This window comes from Marmota monax, unplaced genomic scaffold (genome assembly GCF_021218885.2).
Source record: "Marmota monax isolate L192 unplaced genomic scaffold, Marmota_monax_Labrador192_F-V1.1 WCK01_AAM20220418_F8-fsc00055, whole genome shotgun sequence".
Taxonomy (NCBI): domain Eukaryota; kingdom Metazoa; phylum Chordata; class Mammalia; order Rodentia; family Sciuridae; genus Marmota; species Marmota monax.
This window is the reverse complement of record NW_026695205.1, coordinates 2,244,416-2,266,909: the sequence shown is the minus strand read 5'-3', so window position 1 is coordinate 2,266,909 and position 22,494 is coordinate 2,244,416. Positions and strand designations below refer to the sequence as shown.

The 22,494-nt window shown below is 50.5% G+C and overlaps 1 protein-coding gene across 16 annotated transcripts in view; it reads right to left on the bottom strand.

Annotated features, from left to right (window-relative positions):
* Positions 1-243: 243 nt before the first annotated feature.
* The window catches only part of Sec16b (SEC16 homolog B, endoplasmic reticulum export factor), a 53,730-nt gene continuing 31,479 nt past the window's right edge, over positions 244-22,494 (bottom strand). For 11 of the 16 annotated variants that reach the window (XM_046430033.2, XM_058574407.1, XM_058574408.1 and 8 more), the window contains 16 exons: positions 21,571-21,668; positions 19,665-19,746; positions 16,049-16,166; positions 14,877-14,988; positions 13,299-13,404; positions 9,684-9,824; positions 8,479-8,592; positions 7,645-7,720; positions 5,783-6,094; positions 4,952-5,034; positions 3,894-4,046; positions 3,586-3,684; positions 3,095-3,197; positions 2,891-2,970; positions 1,877-1,972; positions 244-1,320 (listed from right to left, as the gene is read on the bottom strand). In XM_046430033.2, the coding sequence (XP_046285989.1) occupies positions 1,249-1,320; positions 1,877-1,972; positions 2,891-2,970; positions 3,095-3,197; positions 3,586-3,684; positions 3,894-4,046; positions 4,952-5,034; positions 5,783-6,094; positions 7,645-7,720; positions 8,479-8,592; positions 9,684-9,824; positions 13,299-13,404; positions 14,877-14,988; positions 16,049-16,166; positions 19,665-19,746; positions 21,571-21,668 (1,845 nt within the window). In that variant the 3' untranslated portion in view covers positions 244-1,248. The remainder of the gene's footprint in view (positions 1,321-1,876; positions 1,973-2,890; positions 2,971-3,094; positions 3,198-3,585; positions 3,685-3,893; positions 4,047-4,951; positions 5,035-5,782; positions 6,095-7,644; positions 7,721-8,478; positions 8,593-9,683; positions 9,825-13,298; positions 13,405-14,876; positions 14,989-16,048; positions 16,167-19,664; positions 19,747-21,570; positions 21,669-22,494) is intronic. The other 5 variants (XM_046430029.2, XM_046430037.2, XM_046430030.2 and 2 more) reach the window with 3 other exon arrangements.

Genomic DNA, 22,494 nt, shown 5'->3' with positions numbered 1-22,494 from the left:
TTAGTTAGTGAAGTGACTTGGTTTGTGTCAAATGAGCTTTTGTCCATATTTTTTGAATTGAAAAAAAAATGATAATACTTGGAGTAGACTTGGAAGTTTAAGAGGACCAGTCCCTGGGTTCTAACAAAAGGCTCTCTCCAGCTATTCACACCTGGCCACACAATAAAACCATTATTAGAAAGACTCAGGGAAGAGCCCATCAATGTATTTTCTCCCTCTGCAAAAATCAGCTAGAGACAAGCATTTTCTATAAAATTATCTGGGTTTAATTGCTATCAACATCAGAACTGTAGTACATTAAAGTACAAAACCCATATGTACAATTACACATACAAAAAAAACTGTTCTTTGTGAGGAGTAATTGTCAGCAAGTCTGACAAACAGCAAGAATCATTCCTATTTGGGGTCTGAAAGGAGAAATGGAAATTTCCAAGATATCCCCCCACCTCCTCTCTCTGGCCCCAATGAACTTCCGAACATCAATTTGCAAAAGGCTGAGGTAGGAAGGGAGAATTAACTGTATCAGACACTCATTCCTCCCCTCTCGTGGAGAGGATGAATTTTTAGGAAACGTTTTCCATCATTTATTATACTGATGTTCCATCCATCTGCATCATTAGGTTCAGTAGTTACCATGACAATATGATGCCTACAGCAATCTAACTTGATAGCCAGATGCCAGAATGTGAAAAAATAGGACCAGGTAAGAAAGCGAGAGGAAATATAATTAATCTGAACCACAGAGAAAATATGCAGAAAACTAGGACCAGGAGGAAAATTGCTGAAATGTCATTGAAGAGGGAATCCTTGAAGGGCAGCAGTGATCGAGTTGCAGTGTAAAAACTTTGCAAACTGAAACGATGCACTCTCTATAACTAAGCCTGGGGAGGGGGTCAGTGTGCTCTTGGAATGTTGCTCTGAGGCCCTGCTGCAGCACCCAGCGGGGTCACCAACGATGTGAGCCACAGGATTCTTAGGGACCTAACTTTTCCTGAGGTTCTCAAGCCTCCTGGCTCCTCTTATACCCAGATTTTCCATCTGAGTTTCCACCGTGCTGAAGCTAGACTTAAGCCTGGAGTGAGCGGTCCCTTGGGGATCCTGTTCCCTTGCCACCAAATGCCAGTGGAGGCAACAGGCTGGCATGGCTACCTTGAGGGCCTGGACATGGCAGAGCGGATGGGGACTGAGGAAGGCAGAGCATTAGAAAAGCTGTGCTCCTGAGAGAAGAGCTGGAGACCAAGTTCCTTCTCAGCAAGGCTGGGTTGGGTAGCGGCGCTGAGCTAGGCGGCTCGGCCGACTCAGGCTGGGAGCCCTGGGGAGCTGAAAAAGAAGAACACACATTAGGCCAGAGCACAGCTCCCAGCACGACTCTGCTCAGGTCTGACACACAGGCACACACCCAGTGTCTATCTAGAATGTTCTGGCTGCAGGTGGCTTCCCAAGGTTGTATTCTCATGATCTACCCTCGCCTCCCAAATACAGTGAAAAGAAATTTGATTGTATAAAGAGGGAGGCCAAATGCCACATTAGCATGAGTTAAATCCCAAGTCCCTAAGGAGCAGGGAGCTTGGCTCCTCTCACCCCGGGATGGAGGGATGGTATACGCACACCACTGCTACCAGCACCAACTGTGGCTCTCACAAATTAAGCCTGTTAAAGGTCAAGAGCAGTGTTTCTAATGCCCTCATTTATTGAGTATCTTCTAGGTACAAAGCACTTCACACTCACATCTGTGAGGTAGCTTCTAATAATCCCATACCTCAGACGCAGTAGCTGAGACGTAGGTCCCCACAGTAAGTGGTACAGCGGATGAGAAACCCAGGCCTCCTGCATTCAAAAACTGTGCTCCTGACCCTCCCGCTGAGGGCGTCCTTACCTGGGGAACCTGAGATGGGTTGTAGAGCGGAACAGCCCCCTTCAAGGCAGGTGGAGGAAGAACGCCAGGTCTGGAATAGAGCTCAGAAGAAACACCCTGGGAAGGAACACAATGGAAACCCAGTGAGTGGCCCAAGTGAGAACACCAAAGCCTTCCCTCAGCATCGACTTGGCATGAGACAACTGGAGAGGAAGGTTTCTCCTAAAACTCAAGACATTGACAGCAAACAAACGTGGCTCAAGTGGGCTCAACCCACCCCCAGATCCGGCCAGCAATGCAGAGGCTCAGGTGCTGCTGTACCTGCAGCGAGCAGGCAGACAGAGCCAGAGTCCAAAAGCACACCACATCCTGCAGAAGGCCTAAAACACTCCAAAGTGCTCTAATCAGGCTTCAAGAAACAAAACTGCTTTCCTAGCAACAGGCAGGAAATCCCTAGTGATGTGGAGGACTCATGAAGAACTGATCACAGCCCCAGCCAAGGGCACCCGTGGATTCCAGCCCCCACCCAGGCAGGGAGAGAGGCGTCCTCCAGAACCCACCTAAGGAAACTGCATGAGCTGAATTGTGTCCCTCCAAAAAGTCATGACAAAGCCCTATCCCTGATATCTCAGAATGTGACTGTGCTTGAGATGGCATCTTTAAAGGGGCCATGTGGCTGCCTAGCCCAGCATGACTGGTATCCTTAGAAAGAAGGGATTTTGAACACAGGCACACACAGGAAAGATCACGAGAAGACACGCGGAGAAGGCGGCCGTCACCAAGCCAAGCAGCAAGGCTGCACAAGAGCCGACACCTTGATCTTGTACTTCTTCAGAACTGTGAGAAATCGATTCTGCTGTTTAAGCCCTCCTGTCCGTGGGGCTTTGTCATATCAACCGAAGAAACTAATGCAGACTCTCTCCACATCCCCACGGGCCAGCCCCACACAGGCGGCACACCTCCAGGCCACGCTGAAGCCCAGGCTCACCCACACACACAGCCCTGTGGAGGCCTCGGCTCCAGGGGGCTGCTCACCTCAAGCTCCGAGAACCCCCCAGTTCCAGTGCCCTCGGCTGTTTCCCCACTGGACGAGGATCTTCCAAGGTCTCCCCCACCTAGAAGGCAAAGAGTCAAAGCCGTTCCCTCTGCTCAGGACTGGGGAGGAGTCCCCACTCCCTGAAGGCACCTCCACCCCCAAGAGCACCATGACCCCACAGGCAGCCCAGAGGTCGTAGGTACCTGTGCCCCTGGAGGAGGAGCCAGCACCAGGCAGAGGTGGAGACTCAAGGAGAGGCATGGGTGAGAGTCCCTGGTGGGGAGAGGACGCTCTGGGGGGCTCCTGCTTTGTGGAGAAAGGCAGCACTGAGGACATTGGTGGTTAACAAATTCATGCAATGCGTCCCACACCAGCAACAGTGGTCGCCGCCTGCACCAGCCACTGGGGTGCTCTCCCCAAAGGGCCTGCAACTCCACTCAGAGTAATTCAGATCAGCTCCCTCCTGTTGGTCTTTTGAAGTTAAAATCCTTTGTCCTGATCATTAAGACTTTTTGAAATCTGCCCTTGCCCTCCCAGAACCAATTTCTTTCCTACAATCACCTCCCAATGCAAAGACTCTGTTTCATTCAGGCTAGGGTGGAGTCGGATGCAGCCCACAGCTCCACAGAGCTGGAGAGATGTCCCCTGGAAGGCCCACATGGAGGGGACTCCCTTCCCCTCCCACGGAGGTTACCTCCGAGTCAGTGCTGTCTGAGGTGTCCTCCTCTCCAGAGGGTGACACGTTGCTCGTGGGCTTCGACCTAAACCAGCTGAACCAGCCAAATCCTGAGCTCTGGAAGGCAAAGAGGGATTTTTATGGCCTGGGGATTCCTTTCCCCCCAGTGACTGTGAGATTAACTGCCCCCAGTGAGAGACAAAGGCTGGAAGGAAGGGGACACCGCTTCCCTAGTCCAGATTAGTCTAGATTCCAATTCTGCCCACTATTTGGGAAGGAAGCAGAAGAGGAAGGAAGGATGGGAAGAGAAGGTCCAGTCCCTCCACCTTCGCGTTCTCCTTCACGTCTCCCGGCTTCTCTCTCTCTGCAGCATTTGGGGAAGGTTTCTGATCCGCTTCCTCAGAGGACTCTTCCTGGTCTTCCTGGCCCAAGTTGGTGGAACTCTCAGAGAAACTGTGCGCTCTGGGGGCCGGTGGGGCCTGGATTTTGATAAAGACCCAGACTTCGCATAAGCACTTGGCAGGTCGCACAGCATATTTCCACACACGCTCTCTCTCGCCCCACCTACTCAGTAAATCCAAGGGACGGTGTCTCAGGGAGTCCGTATCTTACTGAGGAGGAAGCAAGTCTTAGCCATGAAAATACAAATGACTTGCTGAAGGTCTGAGGCAAGGCTGGTGTCGAATCCAGCCTTCGTGTCCCCCCACCCTGGGGAGTCTGGGCTGCTCTGCTTCTGCTCTAGAACCACGTCAAGGCCTGGTGTAGGAGCCAGGGAAGCTACCACTGAAGATGAAGAGGGCCTGGAAACACCCACAGAGACCCCCAAGCCCAAGAAACATAGCAACCAGAGAACCTGAGGCACTTAGAGCTCATTTCCTAACCCAACATCTGCAGTTTGGTACCAAAGCTGCCCAATGCCCAGCGAAGGGGCACATTCAATCAGCAGCTGGATGGGATGATTAACTAGACATGGCCGCCTCCGTCACCTCCCAGACCCACCAAGGAGAAAAGACATAAGGGGCACTGTCACAGCTGCCATAGGTCTTTCTTTGATATAAAGCAAGGTACAAATTAAAATAAGGAAATAGAAATCAAAGTCTCCTACAGGGGCGCAGGTTCTGAGAGCTTTTGGGAGGATGAGGCAGGAAAGGGACAGAGGTCCCTGGGGCCAGAACTGAGCCAGCTGTGCTGCTCCCTCCTCCAGAGCACAGGTGGGTGGGGCTGAGCATAAGCAAGAACTCAGCCTCCCTCCAAATGCCAGGACTGTGTGGAAAGAATCAGGAGAGACCAGGTGTGACGCGGAAGAGAACGTTCCCCACACCAGGGAGGAGCTGGAGTGTGGCCAAGCCCCCGGGGCCATTGAGTAGGCATCGTCCTCACTCACGCTTTGTTCTTTCACCTGAGGTTTGGAAATGTCCTTTGGATCATCGAGTTGCCAAGAGGTGTCTTGGGATGCTGCGCTCTCTCCTGTAGCACCAAACAGAAACAAGGAGAGTGACCCGCATTTGTGCTTCCCACCCCCATCCTGCAGAAGGGAGATGATTTTCCCAGGAGAGCAGCAAGGAGCCTGTGTCCACAAGGAGGTCACAGGAAATGCAAAGCCCACTTGCGTGGCCAGCCACCCCAGGACACGCTGGGATTTGGGAAATCCGAGCAACAGGGAGCGAGAGACAGGGATCCCCCAGCCTCCGCTCCATGGAAGTCTCCATCTTGGCCAGGGTCTTATTTTAGAAGGTCCAAGAATCTAGTCCTCCCCTGTGGCTCCCAGCACTGTGCGGGTATGACCCAGCATCGATCCCCCACACTCAGCCCCTGCTGTCCAAGGTCTCCTGGACCTGAAGAAACAGAACTGGGACAGGGGCACAGGTTCCTGCCACAGTCCCTGACAATGAGCTCTTGGGTGTAGGAGGACTCAGGGAGAGGGTCCGGCCGGGCCTGCCCTGCGGTGCCATGTGAACGAGGCACAGGTGGCATTTTCCTTTCTTCTCTACCCTGCAGTGGCTCCCTGGAGACTCTGTGGTCCAGGAGAGGGCGGGAGGGACTGTGTGTCCTGCTCTACCTGTCCCAGGGGAGAGGCGGCCTGGGACACATGCACGCCCACGCCCCTGCCTTCCCCAGCTCCAACCCCACCTCCTCCCAGGCCCTGCACCCCCCTCACCGGCTTCCTCCCACCACAGCTGTGCTCCCAAGGCATCCACCGGCCAGCAGGTCTTACCAGAGGGAGGGTGTATCTGCAGTGCTTCCTCCCAGGCCCTTCCTCCAGGAGCCCCTGTCACTGCCACACTGTCACCGCCACTATCACTGCTGGGCTCTGGGAGACGGGTCTCAGGAACCGAGTAGAGAGGCACCGGCGCCTCCATGTGCCCTGAACCTCCTCCCACTGGGTAGGGGCCCTGCTGCAGGGGGAAGGGCTGCTGTGGGCTGGGCTCAGGGAGGCCCATCTGCTCAGGTGTTGGCCACAGAGCTGAGTGGTACCCAGGGACTTCTGAGTGGCCTTGATGTCCCAAAAGATCCTGGCAGGAAGTGTCTAAGGATGAAAGGCAAAGAAACAGCGAGACTAAGAGCACCATCTGAAGACTAATAACATCAGAAACCTCCCTGCCCTTGTCCTCTTAGAACACAGTCCCAAGGACCAGCCCTTGGTGGGGCTTCAGTGATGACTAGCAAAGCACAGAATGACAGTTACACCTCTCGGTGCTGCTTAAAGTACTATCCTCCCCACTTCCTAGAAGGATCTCTGAGTCCTTAACCCAGGGATCAGGAGGAAAAAATTACCATCCCATCTAATGCCACATCTTTTAATTTTGGGATAAACTCTCCACTAAGGAGTTCCTAATGGACTTGGGTTTTGGAAACCCAGGAAACTTCTAGTTAAAAACTCAAATTTGGGGGCAGAAGTTGTAGCTCAGTGGTAGAGAGTTTGCCTCGCATGTATGAGGCCCTGAGTTTGATCCTCAGCACCACTTAAAAATAAGTATATATAGTGTCTATCTACAACTATAAAAACTATTTTAAAAAAAAACAAATTGGACCTTAGAAACCACAACCTTACTTTTAAAGAATCAGAGCACATTTGCCCTGGAAGGGACCCTGCTGATAAGATACACCTAAGGTGTGGATGTGGGAAGTGACCGGGCCACAAGGTCGGGGTCTGGGGTAGGCCGCTAGCCCACTGCTCCACTAGGCATCAGCAGACAGGGCTGCCAGGAAGCAGCCATCCTGAGACACCAGCCTGGCTCTCCCCAGCCTGCACCTCCGCAGCCCTGTGGCTCAGTGGCAAATCCCAGAAGCAGAAAGCAAGGCCCTCCTCTCTCCCTCTTCCTCTCTCCCCACCCTCTGCTCTTCCCTGAAGGAAGTGCCAAAGGCTGGACATGGCCAGGAGGGAAGCCACGAGAGCCCTTGCCTGACCCCACCAGGGTGGTAACTGGGGAAAAGGATATGGAGGTAATTGAGGGCATAACGCCTGCTGACCAGCCCTTCAGAGGCATCCTGAAGGAGGAACAGGGGTGACGTCCTTTGAAACACACTTATTTCATGGTGAGATGGCAACCGAGAGCTCCAAAATCTCCAGAGCGTCTAATGTCCCAGCAATCACCTTCGACATAGGTAACCTATGATTTCTGGCCTCAAGAAACTTATCCAGGTGGGAGAAGGCACTAATATAGGTGAAGCAACACACATAAGAGGCACTTAAAAGCCTGACTGTGAGCTGGGCACAGTGGCAGGTGCCCGTGACCCCAAAGGCTGAGGAGGCTGAGGCAGTCACAAGTTCAAAGCCAGCCCTAGCAACTTAGTGAGGCCCTAAGCAACCTAGTGAAGCCTTGTCCCAAAATAAAAAGGCCTGGGGATGTGGCTCAGGGGTTAAGCATCCCTGGGTTCAATCCCTGGTACCAGAAAAAAATAAGCCCGACTATGAGACAGAAACTCTCACAGCGCAGGGATTTAGAAGTGTCCGGGTGTGAGACCCACAGAAGCCTATGGGGGAGCAGCTGGAGCAATGGGGACGCAAGGGTGGCACTTCCTAAGCTACCTCATCTACTACAGTCCCATCCAGTGTCCGTGCATCGTTTTGGATACCTGTCATTCTTCCTCTGGCTCCTGAAATATCTGAGCGAGCAGAAGGAGGATCTCCAACGTCTCCTGCTGCCTTTTGCTATTCAAAATAAAGTAAAATCCTTTTAAGCGGCCTAAGAACAACAAGGACAGGGGACAAGATCGTTGAAAAATTAAGTCAACAAGAAAATTCCAGTGGAAGCGACAAGGAAAGGGGACTACTGCGTGCTCAGGGCCCAGGACACTGGCTCCCAGGTCTCCCAACGCAGCTAGAGCCACAGAGATGGCCGCAAACCAACACATCCATTCTCCCCAGAGTGAGGGGCAGATAGAAAGAACTAAATTGTAGGCCTCAGAGTCCGCAGCAGAAGGAGGGAGAAAAGGCTGCATGCTTTTAAAAATCCACTTTGTCCTTTCTTCAGAGCAGAGTGGAAGAAAGAAAATGGGGGAGGCCCTGCTCCAATTAGGTTCTGATTATGGCCAGCAGCTTTTGCAATTGTCAGAACAAAGAGAAAAGGCCCGGAAGTCTTTTAAGCAATTGCCCTACATTACATGAAAGTGACACAGGTCCACTGTGATCCATTGTTCCTAGCAGAGATGGGGAAGCTTTGATGGTCACGAACACATTCTTTGGGACCTCAGAGAAGGGTGGCAAGAGTGGTTTGGAAGTGCGCCCCCTTGTGTCACATGCAGACATAGTTCAGACCGGGAAGAGAAGCAGCCACAGGTCCCTGGGAGTCCCACCCTTCCCAGGACACAGCCTGGGTAGCAGGGACGGTGGGAGGCTCCGCAGGCACTTGGTGAGCTTATTCTATTTCTAGGGGAGTGAAGAGGGAAACGCAGCTCCTTCCTCCTCACCTCCAGCTCCCTGTGCCTCCTCCGCAGTTGAAGTAGCCAATCTGGCTCCTGGTCCCTGTCCCCACGGCGTCTTTCTAAAGCCAGAGGATCTGACAGCTTCAGTTTCTCTGCCAGCTGTGCCGGGTTTCCAGAAGGCCAGAAGGGCCAAGAAGAGAGGGAAAAATAGAAGACACGGAAGAGGGTGGGAAAGGGGCGGAAAGGAGAAAGAGCCGTAAGTAACTTGTAAGTTCGGTTTGAAACAACAAGAAACAGGAGATCCAGCAGATGCCCTCCCAAAATGGCAGCACACTTAAAACAAGTAGCCCATTTTGGTGTTGGATGCTACACAAAATATGATGAGAAACGGTTCCTGGCCATTTCTCTGTAAGAGGGCCTCCAAACTTCAGGGCCCACAGGAGTCACCCAGGACCTTGTTACAAAGGCTAATTCTGATTCCAGCCTCCTGGGTGGAGCCTGGGACCTGCACTTCTAACAGCTCCCAGGTGGCTGAGGTCACTGAGAGGCTTCATTCCATGATCGTGTCCCCAAACCCCAATCATCGATCCTGGGTCCCAAAGCCCCTTGCAATCATCAACCTGTTGCCAGAAATTTCAGGGAACAGGAAGTCAGCACCACAAGGTTTACCTGTTACAGAATCCAAAACGTGGGCCCCCTCTAAGCCAAAGCAAAACCTTAAGGACAAGCTGCCTTTTGCTCCACAGCTAATGGATTTTTCTTCAATTAATTGGAACAACTATTTGCCTGATTGTTGTTTACTTCCCCAGGAACTAAGGGTTGATATGTTTTTTGTTTTCTTTTTAAATGTATCCCATATGTGATAAAATATTCCATGCGTTTAAAGGCATTTTAATAAGGATCATTTCCTGTTTTAATCAACTAAAATATATTTTCTAATGCTGGCTTTTGTGATTAGAACAACTCACAATGGCACACGGTTTTACTGTACCAGAAAAGCAGATGCAAGAATGAATTTCTCAAGGAGCACATGCCTGGTTTCCAGCCCCCAGATCTCACCACCCCCCACCCAGCACATCCTTCTCTGTGCTTATCACATCGGGGCACGCTTATGTGGTCAAAGACAGCTGTGGGTTCCAATTTTGCAGCATGTTCAAAGAAGATGAAATGTGAAGTCTAAGCTGCTCTACAATAGCTTTCTCTGAATGCTGAAGATAAAACTCCTGCAGAGGACCCTTTGAGACACTCACCTTGATGAGCTCCACTAATAGCACAGGGTGACTACTCTCTCCCTGGCTCAGGACAGCTGCGCCGATGGCTTCGCAGTAATGCAGGGCCTGGGAGGCCAGGCCATAATCTGCCAGACGGGAAGCATAAAGGAGCTTATATACCTGTGAAGAGAAGGGGCTGGGGTGAGTCCATCCAGGCAGGGACAGAGAGAAACGCAGATAAGACTTCTTGGAAGTCAGCTGATTGCTGGTTCTGCTAGCTCTGGCATCCAGATATCAAGGGCCCTGTGCCATCCGGGGCATTTTATCTGTGCACGGGCACAGCTCCAAATCCAGCCAGTAGCTCCTACATTATAGAGCAAGGGATGGGGTCATCTCAGCTCACCCTCCCAGGCCCTGGTCACTGGGGAAAGACACGGGAGGACTGACTTCTTCCCCAGCAGCCCACATCCCAGAGAGCCTAACACCAAGCTCAGGACACATAGGAAGAGGCAAAAACAGACTCAGCACAAAGGGCTTAGAGCCCACGGGTGCAGACAAGACAGGTGAGCTCTCACACAAGCACGAGGGCCAAGCAGGACCAAGCCCAAAGACTGAGTGCTAGAAGACCCGATCACAGCCAAGCTTGACACAGGCTAGGTAACTAGTTACCTACCTCTGTGTGCTTCCGTTTCCTTACTGCAGCATGGGGTTCGCCATGCCACCTACCCCTTTGGTCGTTGTGAAAATTCAGTGAGATCACCCATATAAAGACTTGCAACACACGGTATGTGAGAGAAGAGCATCGATAACTTGGGACCCTCTGCGCCTCAGTTTCCTCTTTTGTAAACGGAGTGGGAGGGAGTTAACCCTGCCTTCCCCACAGGGTTAGAGATCACACACAAGAAGCACCGTAGCAGGATGCCAGGAAGCTGGGACACCCAGGGCAACCAGCTGCTCTCATCACTATCAGCCCAGAGCAGCACCAAAACCACTGAGCACTGGGACAAATAAACAAGGCACTGAAAAGAGGCCAGAGTGCCCCCCCCGGCCTCCCCCCTTAGGGGAGCCATGGGAAGAGCTGAGGGGCAATGTCTGCTGGGAGGGGTCGGTCTCTGGCAAGACTCTGAAGGAAGAGGCAATACCCAACGCATCATTTCTTTATAATAATACAGTCATTTGTTCCAAGGTTGTGTTGTGTGTGTGTGTGCAGTTATTGTTGCTGTGCACACTCTCAATACCCAGCACTGAAGGAGACACAAGGAGTCAGCAGAAAAGGTTTCAGTTCTTCCCTACCCACCCCCCACTGTGAATTAGCATCCACATATCAGAGAAAACATTCAGCCTTTGCTTTCTGGAGATTGGCTTATTTCGCTTAGCATGCGCCATCCATTAACCAGCAAATACCATAATTTCATTCTTTTTTAAAGCTGAGTGATAGTCCATCGTGTGTGTGTGTGTGTGTGTGTGTTGTGTGTGTGTGTCTGTTGTGTGTGTAAAACATTTTTTTATCCATTCATCTATTGAGGACACCTAGGTTGGTTCCAGAGTTTAGCTATTGTGAGTTGAGCTCCTATAAACATTGATGTGGCTGCATCATTGTAGTTTGCTGATTTTAAGTCCTTTGGGTATAAACTAAGAAGCGGGGTAGCTGGTCAAAGGGTGGTGCCATTCCAAGTTTTCTGAGGAATCTCCATACCACTTTGCATAATGGTTGCACCAATTTGCAGTCCCACCAGCAGGGAGTGAAGCGAGGGGAAGGGGACAGAGGTAGGAAGGATAATAAAGTGAATCAGACCTTATTACCCTACTTACATATATACCTATGTGACAGTGGGATTCTACATAATGTATAACCAGAAGAATGAGAATTTTTACTTCATTATTTATGAGGTATCAAAGTGCATTCTACTGTCATGTGTAACTAATTGAAACAAATATTTTTTAAAAAATTAAGAAAAGAAATAGTCTCTGCCTAAAGAAGACAATTCCAGTAGGGAAATTAGGTAGCTGCCACGTGAAGAAAGAAAATGAAGGCAACGTGAGTTCAAGGTCAAAGGGAGGGGCTGGGGTGTGGCCCTGGCCTCACTGTGAGGCACCCTGGGTTGGACCCTCAGCACTGCATAAAAATAAATAAGTGAAATAAAGGTATGGTGCCCAACTACAACTAAAAAATAAATGTTTAAAAAAAATGTCAAAGGGGGCCCTGGCTGTGGCTGCCATCGTCTGGACAGTGAGAGCAGTCACTCTGGGTGCAGCTCCATTCCAGTGCACTACAGAAATGAACCGGCTCCAGCTCAGGCCAGCTCCAGAGTGCAGGCACCATGACACCAAGGCCACAGCCAAGGCCACGGAGGGCTGCACGACAGTCCACCAGCAGGAGGAAGAGAGGAAGCTTCATGGACCTGGGAGCACAGGAGGATGCGATTATCGCCATTAGTCACCATGAATACAAGTGACAATGGACACCAAGTAGAGAAGGGGAGAAGAGAGAACAGAACCTCAGCATGGGCCCCACCTGACCCACTGAAGCCCTCAGAGGGGAGAAGGTTGAGGGCCAAGGACAGAGTGGGGAAGGAGGGCCAAGGGGCAGTGTCAGAAGGAGGGGAAGGCAAGTGCCCTGGGTGGGCATCCAACTCCCTGGGCCTCCCTCTGGGCAGGTTGCTATGGAGGTGAGAAGGAGGAGGAGGAGGAGGAGGAGGAGGAGGAGGAGGAGGAGAACAAGGAGGAGGAAGAGGAGGAGAAAGAGGAGAAGGAGGAGGAGGGGAAGGAGGGGAAGGAGGAGAAGGAGGGGAAGGAGGAGGAGGAGTAGAAAGAGAAGGAGAAGGAGGAAGAGGAGGAGGAAGAGAAGGAGGAGGAGAAGGAGGAGGAGGAGGAGGAGAAGGAGGAGGAGGAGAAGGAGGAGGAGGAGAAGGAGGAGGAGGAGGAGAAAGAGAAGGAGGTGGAGGAGAAGGAGGAGGAGGAGAAACAGAAGGAGGAGGAGGAGGAGAAGGAGGAGGAGGAGAAGGAGGAGGAGGAGAAGGAGGAGGAGGAGGAAGGGGAGGAGGAGGAGGAGGAAGGGGAGGAGGAGGAGGAGGAGGAGGAGGGGAAGGAGGAGGAGTAGAAAGAGAAGGAGGAGGAGGAAGAGGAATAGGAGGAGGAGGAGGAGGAGGAGTAGAAAGAGAAGGAGAAGGTGGAGGAGAAGGCAGAGGAGGAGAAGGAGGAGGAGGAGGAGGAGGAGGAAGAGGAATAGGAGGAGGAGGAGGAGTAGAAAGAGAAGGAGAAGGTGAAGGAGAAGGCAGAGGAGGAGAAGGAGGAGGAGGAGAAAGAGGAGGAGGAGGAAGAGGAGGAGGAGGAGGAAGAGGCGGCAGCAAGAGAAGAGGAGAGAGGGCTGATGTGGGAGGAGGCGGGCCCAGAACGGCAAGCAGGATTCTCCTGTGCCTGGAGTGAGGCAGGAGCCTCCAGCAGAGAGGCATCTGCCAGGTTCCGCTTTCATATTGTAAAATGTAGACCTTTAGGGGACATGAAAAGAAATCCTAACCTCCCCATTCTCACACTAATGAGGAGAAATACGGTGGATGCCTTAGCCCCGGGAAGTATGTGCCAAACGCAAAGCTGGGAATCCAGCTGCCCAGAGCCTGCACAGCTCAGCTGGTGCCCTCAACCGGGTTCAGTTACCTGAAAAGAGGGGATGAAGGACTTGGGGCGGCCCAGCATCTGGCAGTACTCGAAGATTTCCGTCCTCTGGATAGCCTCGGTTGTTGCGAATTTCAAAAACTCTTGGCTAAAACCAGAGAATAATAATAAAAGAGATTGGGGAGTGAGGGACAGAGCTAAGTCCTAGTAGACCCCAAACCAGCTGCATCCTCTGGGCAGAGCCTCATCCTGGGCTGATCTCAGGGAGGCTCCAAGAGACTGCAGGTCTGCTCTGGGATGCAGAGCAGAGCTCTGCACCTGGACAGTAGGAGGCAGAGGCTGAGAGAGGAGGTCCTCCTCAGCCTTCTTTGCTGGAGAATAAGGTACTGAGTCCTCTTAAACATACCAAGCACTGGCCTTTGTGCCCCAAACCCTGGCATGTCCCAGGAAAGTCACCCCAGCCTGAGCACAGGGGCACAGAAGAGGGAGTCATAGGGCCCTCCAGGTGCGCTCAGGAAAGAAGGCCTTGCAGAGGACAGAGGACAGCTGAGCCAGAGAGCAATGGCAGCCTTGCACTGGATGCTCATTCAGCGAGGAGGAGGACATGGTGAGTGTAATCTGAGGGGCCACCAGTGTCCCACATGCCCCTCAGATCATTCTTCCCTGAACAGCTTGCCATGGTGTCCGAAATCACAGTCACCAGGATTATTCCTGGGGGTTAGAACATTGCCTCAAGAAATGTCCTCATTTATCATGAAATGGAAGGGGACATATTAGTCCAAACACCCTTGTTGTCACATCCGGCCCTCTGATGAGCTAACTGTGCGTGGAGACCAGGGTCCCGAGACAACAGGCTATGACGTGGTCGCCGCTAAGGTGGCGGCAGCTGGGGGCAAGTGTCACAGGAGCAGACTTTGCAGCTGGCTGCCTGGACCCCACATCCAGCCTGGCATAGTGGCTGGGGCAAGCTCTTTTTAACTCCTTTGTGGCTTGCTTTCCCTCCTCCATGAGATGGAAAATATACCCTCCTCTAGGATAGATCTGTAACATGGGAAATAGTGCCCCAAGAGCTTCAGAAATCCTAACTGTTACTGCTAGGGACTAAGCTTGTCTGCCTGTCCATCTACTCATTCTCTAAAGGCTTGCTGAGGTTCCCCTGTGTGAAAAACCTGGTATCACAGCCAACAGAGCGTAATAAGCCCCCCAGTGGGCTCTGAGGGACTTGTGCACAGTCATCGTAGGGGTGCTGGGGCTCCAAGGAGGGGAACATAAACTTCTTCCACTTCCCTATTTTTCCTGGGGTGGCCTCCTAGAAGCAGCCCAGGGGGGTTGTGGGTTGGGGATTTGGGTTTTGCTGTGGTGGGTTTCTTTAGAGAGGATCTCTGGTTGTGGAACCAGGATGCCACCTAGTGTCCAGAGTGGCACAATACAACTCAAAGGCACCAGCTGGCCCTTTTCGCAGAGCAGGACCTGGGGTCTGAGGCCCCCTGGTGGTGAGCTAGCGCAGCAGCAGCTAAAGTTCCCAGGAAAAATAAACAGTGGCACCTTGAAACCCAGCAAGGGCTACAACAGTCCAGTGGCAAACATCTTTGCTCTTCCCTTTCCCACGAAGTCACATACCTGTGGCTGCTGCCCAGCAAGGCCAGATGGTCCGTCTTCACAGTATAGTGGCCAAAGGGCACGTGAGCCACGAGATAGCAGAAGTGAGCGGCCTCCACCAGCCCTTTCCCCGCTGTGGGAGGAGCAGAACAGGACCCAGTCATGGAGCCCGCCGTGTGGGGTCCCACAGTGTGGGTGGGAGAGAGAGAGATGCAAGGGTGGACTTGGGGGTCAGGGGAGAAGCCTCACCTGAGTAAATCAACAAGCTTCTCATAGGCCGAGTCACAGCCCCTGCAGCGCCCCCCCCTTCACTGACCCGACTTATGACCTCAGGTGTTACATTTCAGTTCTCTTCAGCCAGAATAAGGCCCTATTCTCATTCTCCCTAATGGATTTTCCATAGGAATTTTCTAAACACTTTAGTCCTTCATGATGATGCGGGGTGAGTAGGTATGTCTCCACCTGAGCAAAGAAGTGGCCCTATGTAAGAAGCAATTCTTAAACCAGATGGAATGAATTCCAGTCGGTCAAGTCCCTAGCAAGGTGCCTGGCTCAGGAGGGGCTCCACAAACATGGGTACCTCTCGTCCAGGGTGCTGAAAAACCCCACCTCTTGGCAGCACCTGACGCGTGACTACTTCAGGTTTAACAGAGCAGCGTTCACGGAGTTCCACACAGAACACCAGGGTTTCTAGATGTTCTGCCCCTTGAGGAAATTAAAGAACCACTCATCTGGAACATGCACTAGCCTCTAAGTGCTCACAAGGCTGTGTTTAGACAGATGACAGAAGTAAAGACTTCAGAGTAAAAGACTAAAGGCTGCTATTATTATCGTGATTTTTAAAAGTAGTCCAGGCAGAAACAGAGTTCCCTAACTGACGGAGCTGCGTCACTGAAGGACTGACAGCAGCAGGAACGTTGTCCTCTGTGCTTCTCCTTGTACAGGGGAGTCACCAGGGGCAGAGAAGAGGCTGCAGAGAGGAGAGTCTGCAGCATCAGAACACCAAGTGTCGGGCTGGCCTGCTCTGGCTTGCTGTGGAGATTCTGGGGAGCAGAGATACAGGGAGGAACTGCAGAGCTCCTGGGCCTGGGGCATAGACTGGCCTTCACAGAATCTCAGAATCTAGGGACAGGTATTTAAAGCAGCCTGGAGATACCCTAGAGGAGCAGGGGGCAGCGCAGGCTTCCACTTACCCAAGGTGTCCCCCATGGTGACAATAGCACGTTGGTGCAGCTCCGAATCCCCAGCCTGATTTGACAGAATCACAGCCAAGTGGGGCCTCCAGTCCCCCCACTGCTTGTCCCCACAACACTGAAAAAGAGCAGAAGAATAATGAAGGCTTACAGAGTCATTTAGTGCTGCCCAGAATACAGGTTAACACAAAAGGCTGCTGTCTGTCTTTTGGTTTGGAGGAATTCAGGGGACACTCAGGATACTGACTGCCGTGCTACCGTATGTTGATCTAGAGTTCTCATTAAAAATAAATAAAAAGACAAAACTGCTAGAAAGATAGACAGGCAGACAGACACATATAGACACAGACATACATACCCATGTGCCTAAGAATACCAGGAGATAAACAAAATGACATTAGTCATTCACTAATTTTTAAATTCTTCTCAGTGCCTTACTTTCACCCCAAATAGCAAAGACAAAACAAAACAAAACAGAAAAGAAAAGAAAAACAAACCTTGATGTTTGCGTGGGAGAAGGAAGATCAAACATCTTTTTCTTGTGAGTAGAAGAGACTGCCTTAGCCTGTCACAGATGTCAGGGAGCACTAGGCCACCTGATGTCTCGCCACTGCTAATGTTTTCTGGTTTTACTAAGCCCCTTGACACCCGTCATCATATCTAACCTTTGCAACAATCCTGTGAGGTCGGATTCTTACTACGCTTTAGGGATATGAATAGCCAGTCCACCCAGCCAGTACTCAATCCCCAGTCACTTCCCTCCTGCCCTGGGAGGCTAAAGACTCCACCAGGGGGCAGCAGAGAAGTGGAAACGTGGGGAAAAACAACAGAAATGGTGCTTTCCCTGTGAGCTAGCCCCGGGGCCACTCTTCTCCCAAATGAGGGAAAATTTCAGGGAAGAAACTGTCAATAAACAATATGATGGTCCTAGAAAGAACACAGGCCCTGGATTTGACTTGATTCCTGCCTCATACTAGCTGTGACCCCGAGCAAGACTGTTAATGTCTTTTAACCTTTGTTTCCTCATCTCTGAAAATGGAGATCATGATTTCCACCTAACTGCATTATTGTTGATAATAAAATAAGTAATATCTATGTAAAGCACATAGCATAGTTGCTTCACTCTGGGTTCTTGTTGTTTGTACTGGGGATTGAACTAAGGAGGCGCTTTACCACTGAACTATATCACCAGCCCTTTTTAAAAAAAAAAAAAAAACAGGATCTCACTAAGTTGCTGAGGCTGGCTTCAAATTTGTGATCCCCCTACTTCAGCCTGATGAAGTGCTAGGATTACAGGCATGCACCACTGTGCCACTTTGGTTTTTACTTTATAAATTCCATAATCGGTATTAATACACACACACACACACACACACAGGTAAGCTCAGCAAAGAGGCCAGTCCAACTCCAGTTTGTTGCACAGATGAGTCGAGCAGATTGACAGTAATAACTAAGATTTGGACATCAAAACTATTCACAGTTATTTGGTGTTTGTAATTATCCCAAGGAATAAAAGATGCTTTATCCAACTCTGTTATACTTACTCCCTGCTTATTTGGGGCAATGCAATATAATATATTGATGATGAAAAATCAAAATAATAATAGTAGTTCTCATTTACCACCCTGGCTCAGGTATTGAATCATATCCTACGCTAATCATTTTCCTGCCAACAATCCAACAATCGTATGTGATAGGAATCATTATTGCCTAGAGTCAGGCCTCTTCTGCTGGATGTAAAGAAAGCAGCAGAAAAGAAGAAGATCCATTACTAAAAATAAGGGGGAAGGAAGAAAATTGGAATTCATTCTTCTGTCTATTCCTGTATGGTTTGTAACACATCTCTGCCAAGCAGATCTATGGAGTAAAGGGGAGAAGAAGAAACATTATTAACTAATTTCAACGGGCCAGGCATGGTGGATGATAGGTTCACAAATTCTCTCTTCTTCATTTTTCACAATAAGCCTATTGGTTAGGTAACAAAATCTCCACAAGGGTGAAAAACTGAGGCTCTGTGGGATTGTGTAATCAGGCCAGGCTTGCACAGAGGTAACAGCAAAGTCAAGGTTAAACCTGTGATGAAACCTCATTTGCATGTCCCATTACCAAGCCATTGCCTAAGCCACTCATCCCGTGTCATGAGTGATGCCAAGAAACTTCCACACTCCCAGAGAAAACCCTACACCCACCCATCACCTCTCATTCCTCAGTTTTCTCACCCATGAGTAGGGAAAAGTAGCTAACTCTATTGCTGCAGCGAGACCCAGAAGACCCTAAGCTGATTCTACCATGTTCTGTAACAGTGCTCTTGTGGAGATGTGTTGCATTGCAGGGCACAGGCCATTCAGCTGAATTGAGAGGCACACTGCTCCAAAACAGCCCGTCGGTGGTCATGGAAGTCATTGGGTCTCTTTTATTTTCTTAGAATTATCCACAGCAATAAGGACAAAAAAGAAAAAGTGTGATGTCCATTTTCCTTAAAACTGTTGTCAGGAAAAAACTCCAAGCTTCAAAATACAAGAAAAGGCGCCAAAATTAATGGAGATTGAATGTAGGTGCACCAGAAAGAAGCAGAGGGAAATCACGAAACAGTTGCTTCTATGAAGCAAGAGCATAAAGCTGAGTTACAAGAGCTCCGGAGAGAAATAGTGGGCAACGGGAGGAGACCTGCAGAGCTCAGGAAAGAAGTGGAGGGAAACATCAAAGAAATAAAGACAAAGATGGAAGGACACAAGAGCAAGAGACACTGGTGAAAACACAGCAGGCAGAAATAGGAACGAAGGGACGGAGGGTGGGTGGGAGAAAAGGGTTTTAATTAAAGAGAAAATTATATACATTTATATACACATATATATCATGTATTTATATAGCTTATACATTTGAGATGTATATACATGGAATTCCTGAAAACAAAACCATAGTAATGGAATGAGACAAATATAGATGAATAAACTTCAAGGAAATTCCCGGACTCTAATTTATGAATGGACATATTTAAAGGGTGTGCTAGGCCCCAGGGGGGAAGAAAACTGACCTAGAGAGTCAACACTAGGATACATCCTAGTAGTTACTGGGCTTCAAAGCTAAGGATACTTTGGGGCAAAAAAAAATCAAGTCTATTATCATGGGAAAACTCGCACGTAGGCCTCAGACTTCTCAGCCACATTCTGCTCCAGGAGAAGCGAAGTGCAGCGTGTCGGATCTGAGGACTGGTGCCCAGGGGAAGAGCTTGCCCAGGGTAGAGAAGCACAGCCCAGCGTGAGATCCTGGAGAACAGCAATGTGGGCTTCACTGCAAAGCAGGCAGCCGTAACATGGTAGGAAGGGCAAGGTCTTTAGGGTCAAACAGACCTGGGCCAAGAGTGACCCCACCATCTCTGTGACCCTGAGCCATGTACACCTTTGCGCCTCAGTTTCCACATCCACAAAACAGAGATAACTCCTACCTCCATGCATTAAATAAAATAATATGCACCAAAGGGCTTAGCACAGGGCCAGGAACATGGCAAATAACTAACAGACTGTTATTGGTCCTGTCTCATCTAGAAAGCCATCGCTGCATTCCAGAGCCAGCAGTCCCCACCCACCCTGACCCTGGAGATGCTGAGGAAAGGTACCGTGGCTGCTTGTGGAATCCTCCCCGACATGAGCTGGAAGAGGGTCTGCAGAGGGTCGTTGAGCGCCAGTGTGTTGGTGAAGCTGCAGGAGAGAAAGGTCAGTTGGGGGACCAGGCCCAGAAGTCTTGGTCCATGGCCACGTGCAAGGCCTCTCCACTGGGTTTCAGTAGGTTCTTTTGGAGTGTGAGCATCTCTGCTCTGCTGGGCCTTTCCGTCCTCCTTTTGGGGGTGACAGAAACATCTTCATTCCCACGCACCCCCCCCCATAGACTTCTTGTGTAGGGATGCTTTCTGCACTTCGGCCCTAGCCCTCTAACTCTTGAGTGACCACTGCTATGGGCCTTCTTCTGTCAACAATATATCCCACCCTCGCCTCAAGGGCCCCCCAAAGAGCTGAGAGTTACCTGGAAGCTCTTCCCTTCTCGTGGGCTCCTCCTCCCCCCCACCCTCCTCCCCACCAAGCCCACGGCTCCGTGACATTTTTCTGGCTCACCCCAAGCCTGGGTCTGTATGTCTTTTACTCACAAGCACTAAATAGCCATTTTCAATAACCAAAGAGGCGTGGAACAGGGACCAGAAATGATCCTGCTCATGACAATCCATGGGATCTGCTTAACAAGGATATAATGAGCTCTACAGCTGATCTGAGATTTAAGCATACTCTGTAAGGTATTTTTCACAATTCACTTGGCCCCATCAAAAATCAATGGCCCAAGGAAAAATAAAACCTGTAGCAGAGATATATGCCACAATGTGGGGTTGTGGGATGTTCATTTTCAAAACCCAGAGGAAAACTGTCCCTGAGAACACCATCTTCTCCCCACAGCACCCTGGCCGCAGGAGCGCCGAGCACATTTCATAATTACCCCAGCGCTCCTCGACATTCCAGTGCTCAGCAGTATGACCGGTCCCCCAGGGAGACTGAGGCCGTGGTGAAGAACGGCTCCCGGCTAGAGTGGCAGCCACGAGGAACACAGACTGAACTTAAAGTGGAGGGGTCTATCCTCTCGTCCAACCTGGCCCAACAGGATTTGTGGCCAGTTCAAGCATAAGCCAGGTTGGAGGCAGCTTCACAGCCTCAGCCAACATTAGAAGATAAACACTAAAAGTGCCATCTTCTTCTCACCAAGCCTGCTCCTTACAGACCCTCTCACCCCCCCACCCCTGCCACCCCAATGCCAGCTGGAGCCTGCAGGACCTATTCAGAAAGCCACCCCCACGCCACCACCTCCTCCTGATACTGATCCTCTTTTGCTGTTTCGTCACCCTCGTTCCAGAAGGCTGGCAGTGCACCTTTCCCTCAATCCCTCTCCCATTCTGGTGTGGTTGTCCTTCCTGGTGCCCCTGGCCCCTGGGTGGGTCTCCGTTGCTGGTGTGCCTTCTGACTAAGCACCTCCGCAGTCTCGACAGCACCACTGCTGCAGATGTCGACTTGTGGATCTGACTCGCAGTCCCATGGGATCTTTCCCTGGTATCATGGTCCTGCTGCCCTAATACCTAGCCTACCTCTGGACACCCACGTCCCCTCTCAACACTTACCTGCATCAAAACCCTTGGTCCTATGGTTTTCTCAATTAAGCTTAAGTCATATCTGTTCCCTCCCTAATGGAACTATCTAGAATAGCCCCTCTCAGAGAAGACTACAGCAATGTAGAAACTACTTAATTTTTGGAAACTCAAAAATATTACTAAAATGTTTCATTCCACTCAACAGATAGAAAGAGTGTCTCTGTGTCTGGGTTCTAAGATTCTGGAGAAAAGACGTGCTCCGACAAAGAAAAACTGGAAGCTGCTTGGAGCATGGTCCTTCCCAGTGCCTTTGGCACTTCTCCCCACCCCCATCCCCACCCAGCCCTGAAGGGGAGGCCTCTCTGTGCCATTGGCCTCCTTTGTCAGCTGGACTCACCCACTCATGACCCAGTTGTAGGTCCGTGGGTCCATCTTGCTGGAGAGGAACAAAGCATGACCCCACAAATGGTTCTTCATGGCCCACTCCAAGGCCTCCTGAAAACCAAAACGTCACATTCAGCAGTGCCTCGGCCACAGAAATAACACATTCCCACGGTGGGCACTGCTGCACCCTGAACAGTAGAGGCTGGGCCTCCAGAGACTCTTGGGCCTCATTATAAATGTGAAGAAGGAAGCGGGGAGGGAGGGGAGGGGGCCTCTAATCAGCTTGGTGTTTTCTCTAGATTGTCCACTTCCCCAGCCACCCATTATGCCATTTCCTTGACTTCCTTCAAACATGGTCACCAGGTAGCCATATCTTATTAGCAAGTTACAAAATACTTGTAAGAATCTATGTAACAAAGATGTTACATAGATGTTACTTTGTCACCCAAAAACAAAGTCTCAAAATGCAAATAGCATAACAGTATTCATGTTCGAGTCTGTTGAAGAACAGTGCCCTTTTCAACAGCTCAAGATCCATGTTCTCCTTCCTCGGTGAAGAGCTGGACTATATTTCCCACCTCTCTGGGGCCCGGTAGCGGCTGAGTCTACACCATGTAAAGGAAATGGAAGTGTTTTGGACCATAAAACCACCCACACCCGATCCTCCACCCCATCTGGCTGCTGGAATGCAGAGGACTCCCTGGTTGAGGAGGGAAGAGCTTCCTGCATCCTGAGTCCAACTACAGGGAGAGGGGCTGCCCCACTGGTCCATCTACCTGTCCAGGGCTCTCAATGAACCAGAATAAGCTGCTGTAAGTTTAAGCCAGTAAACATAGAAGTTAACCTAGCATCTAATGCTAAAAGCAATTGCTTGTTAACTGTCAAATAACTTCTTCGGCCAAAATAATACACAGACACATGTCTACTAACCTTTACA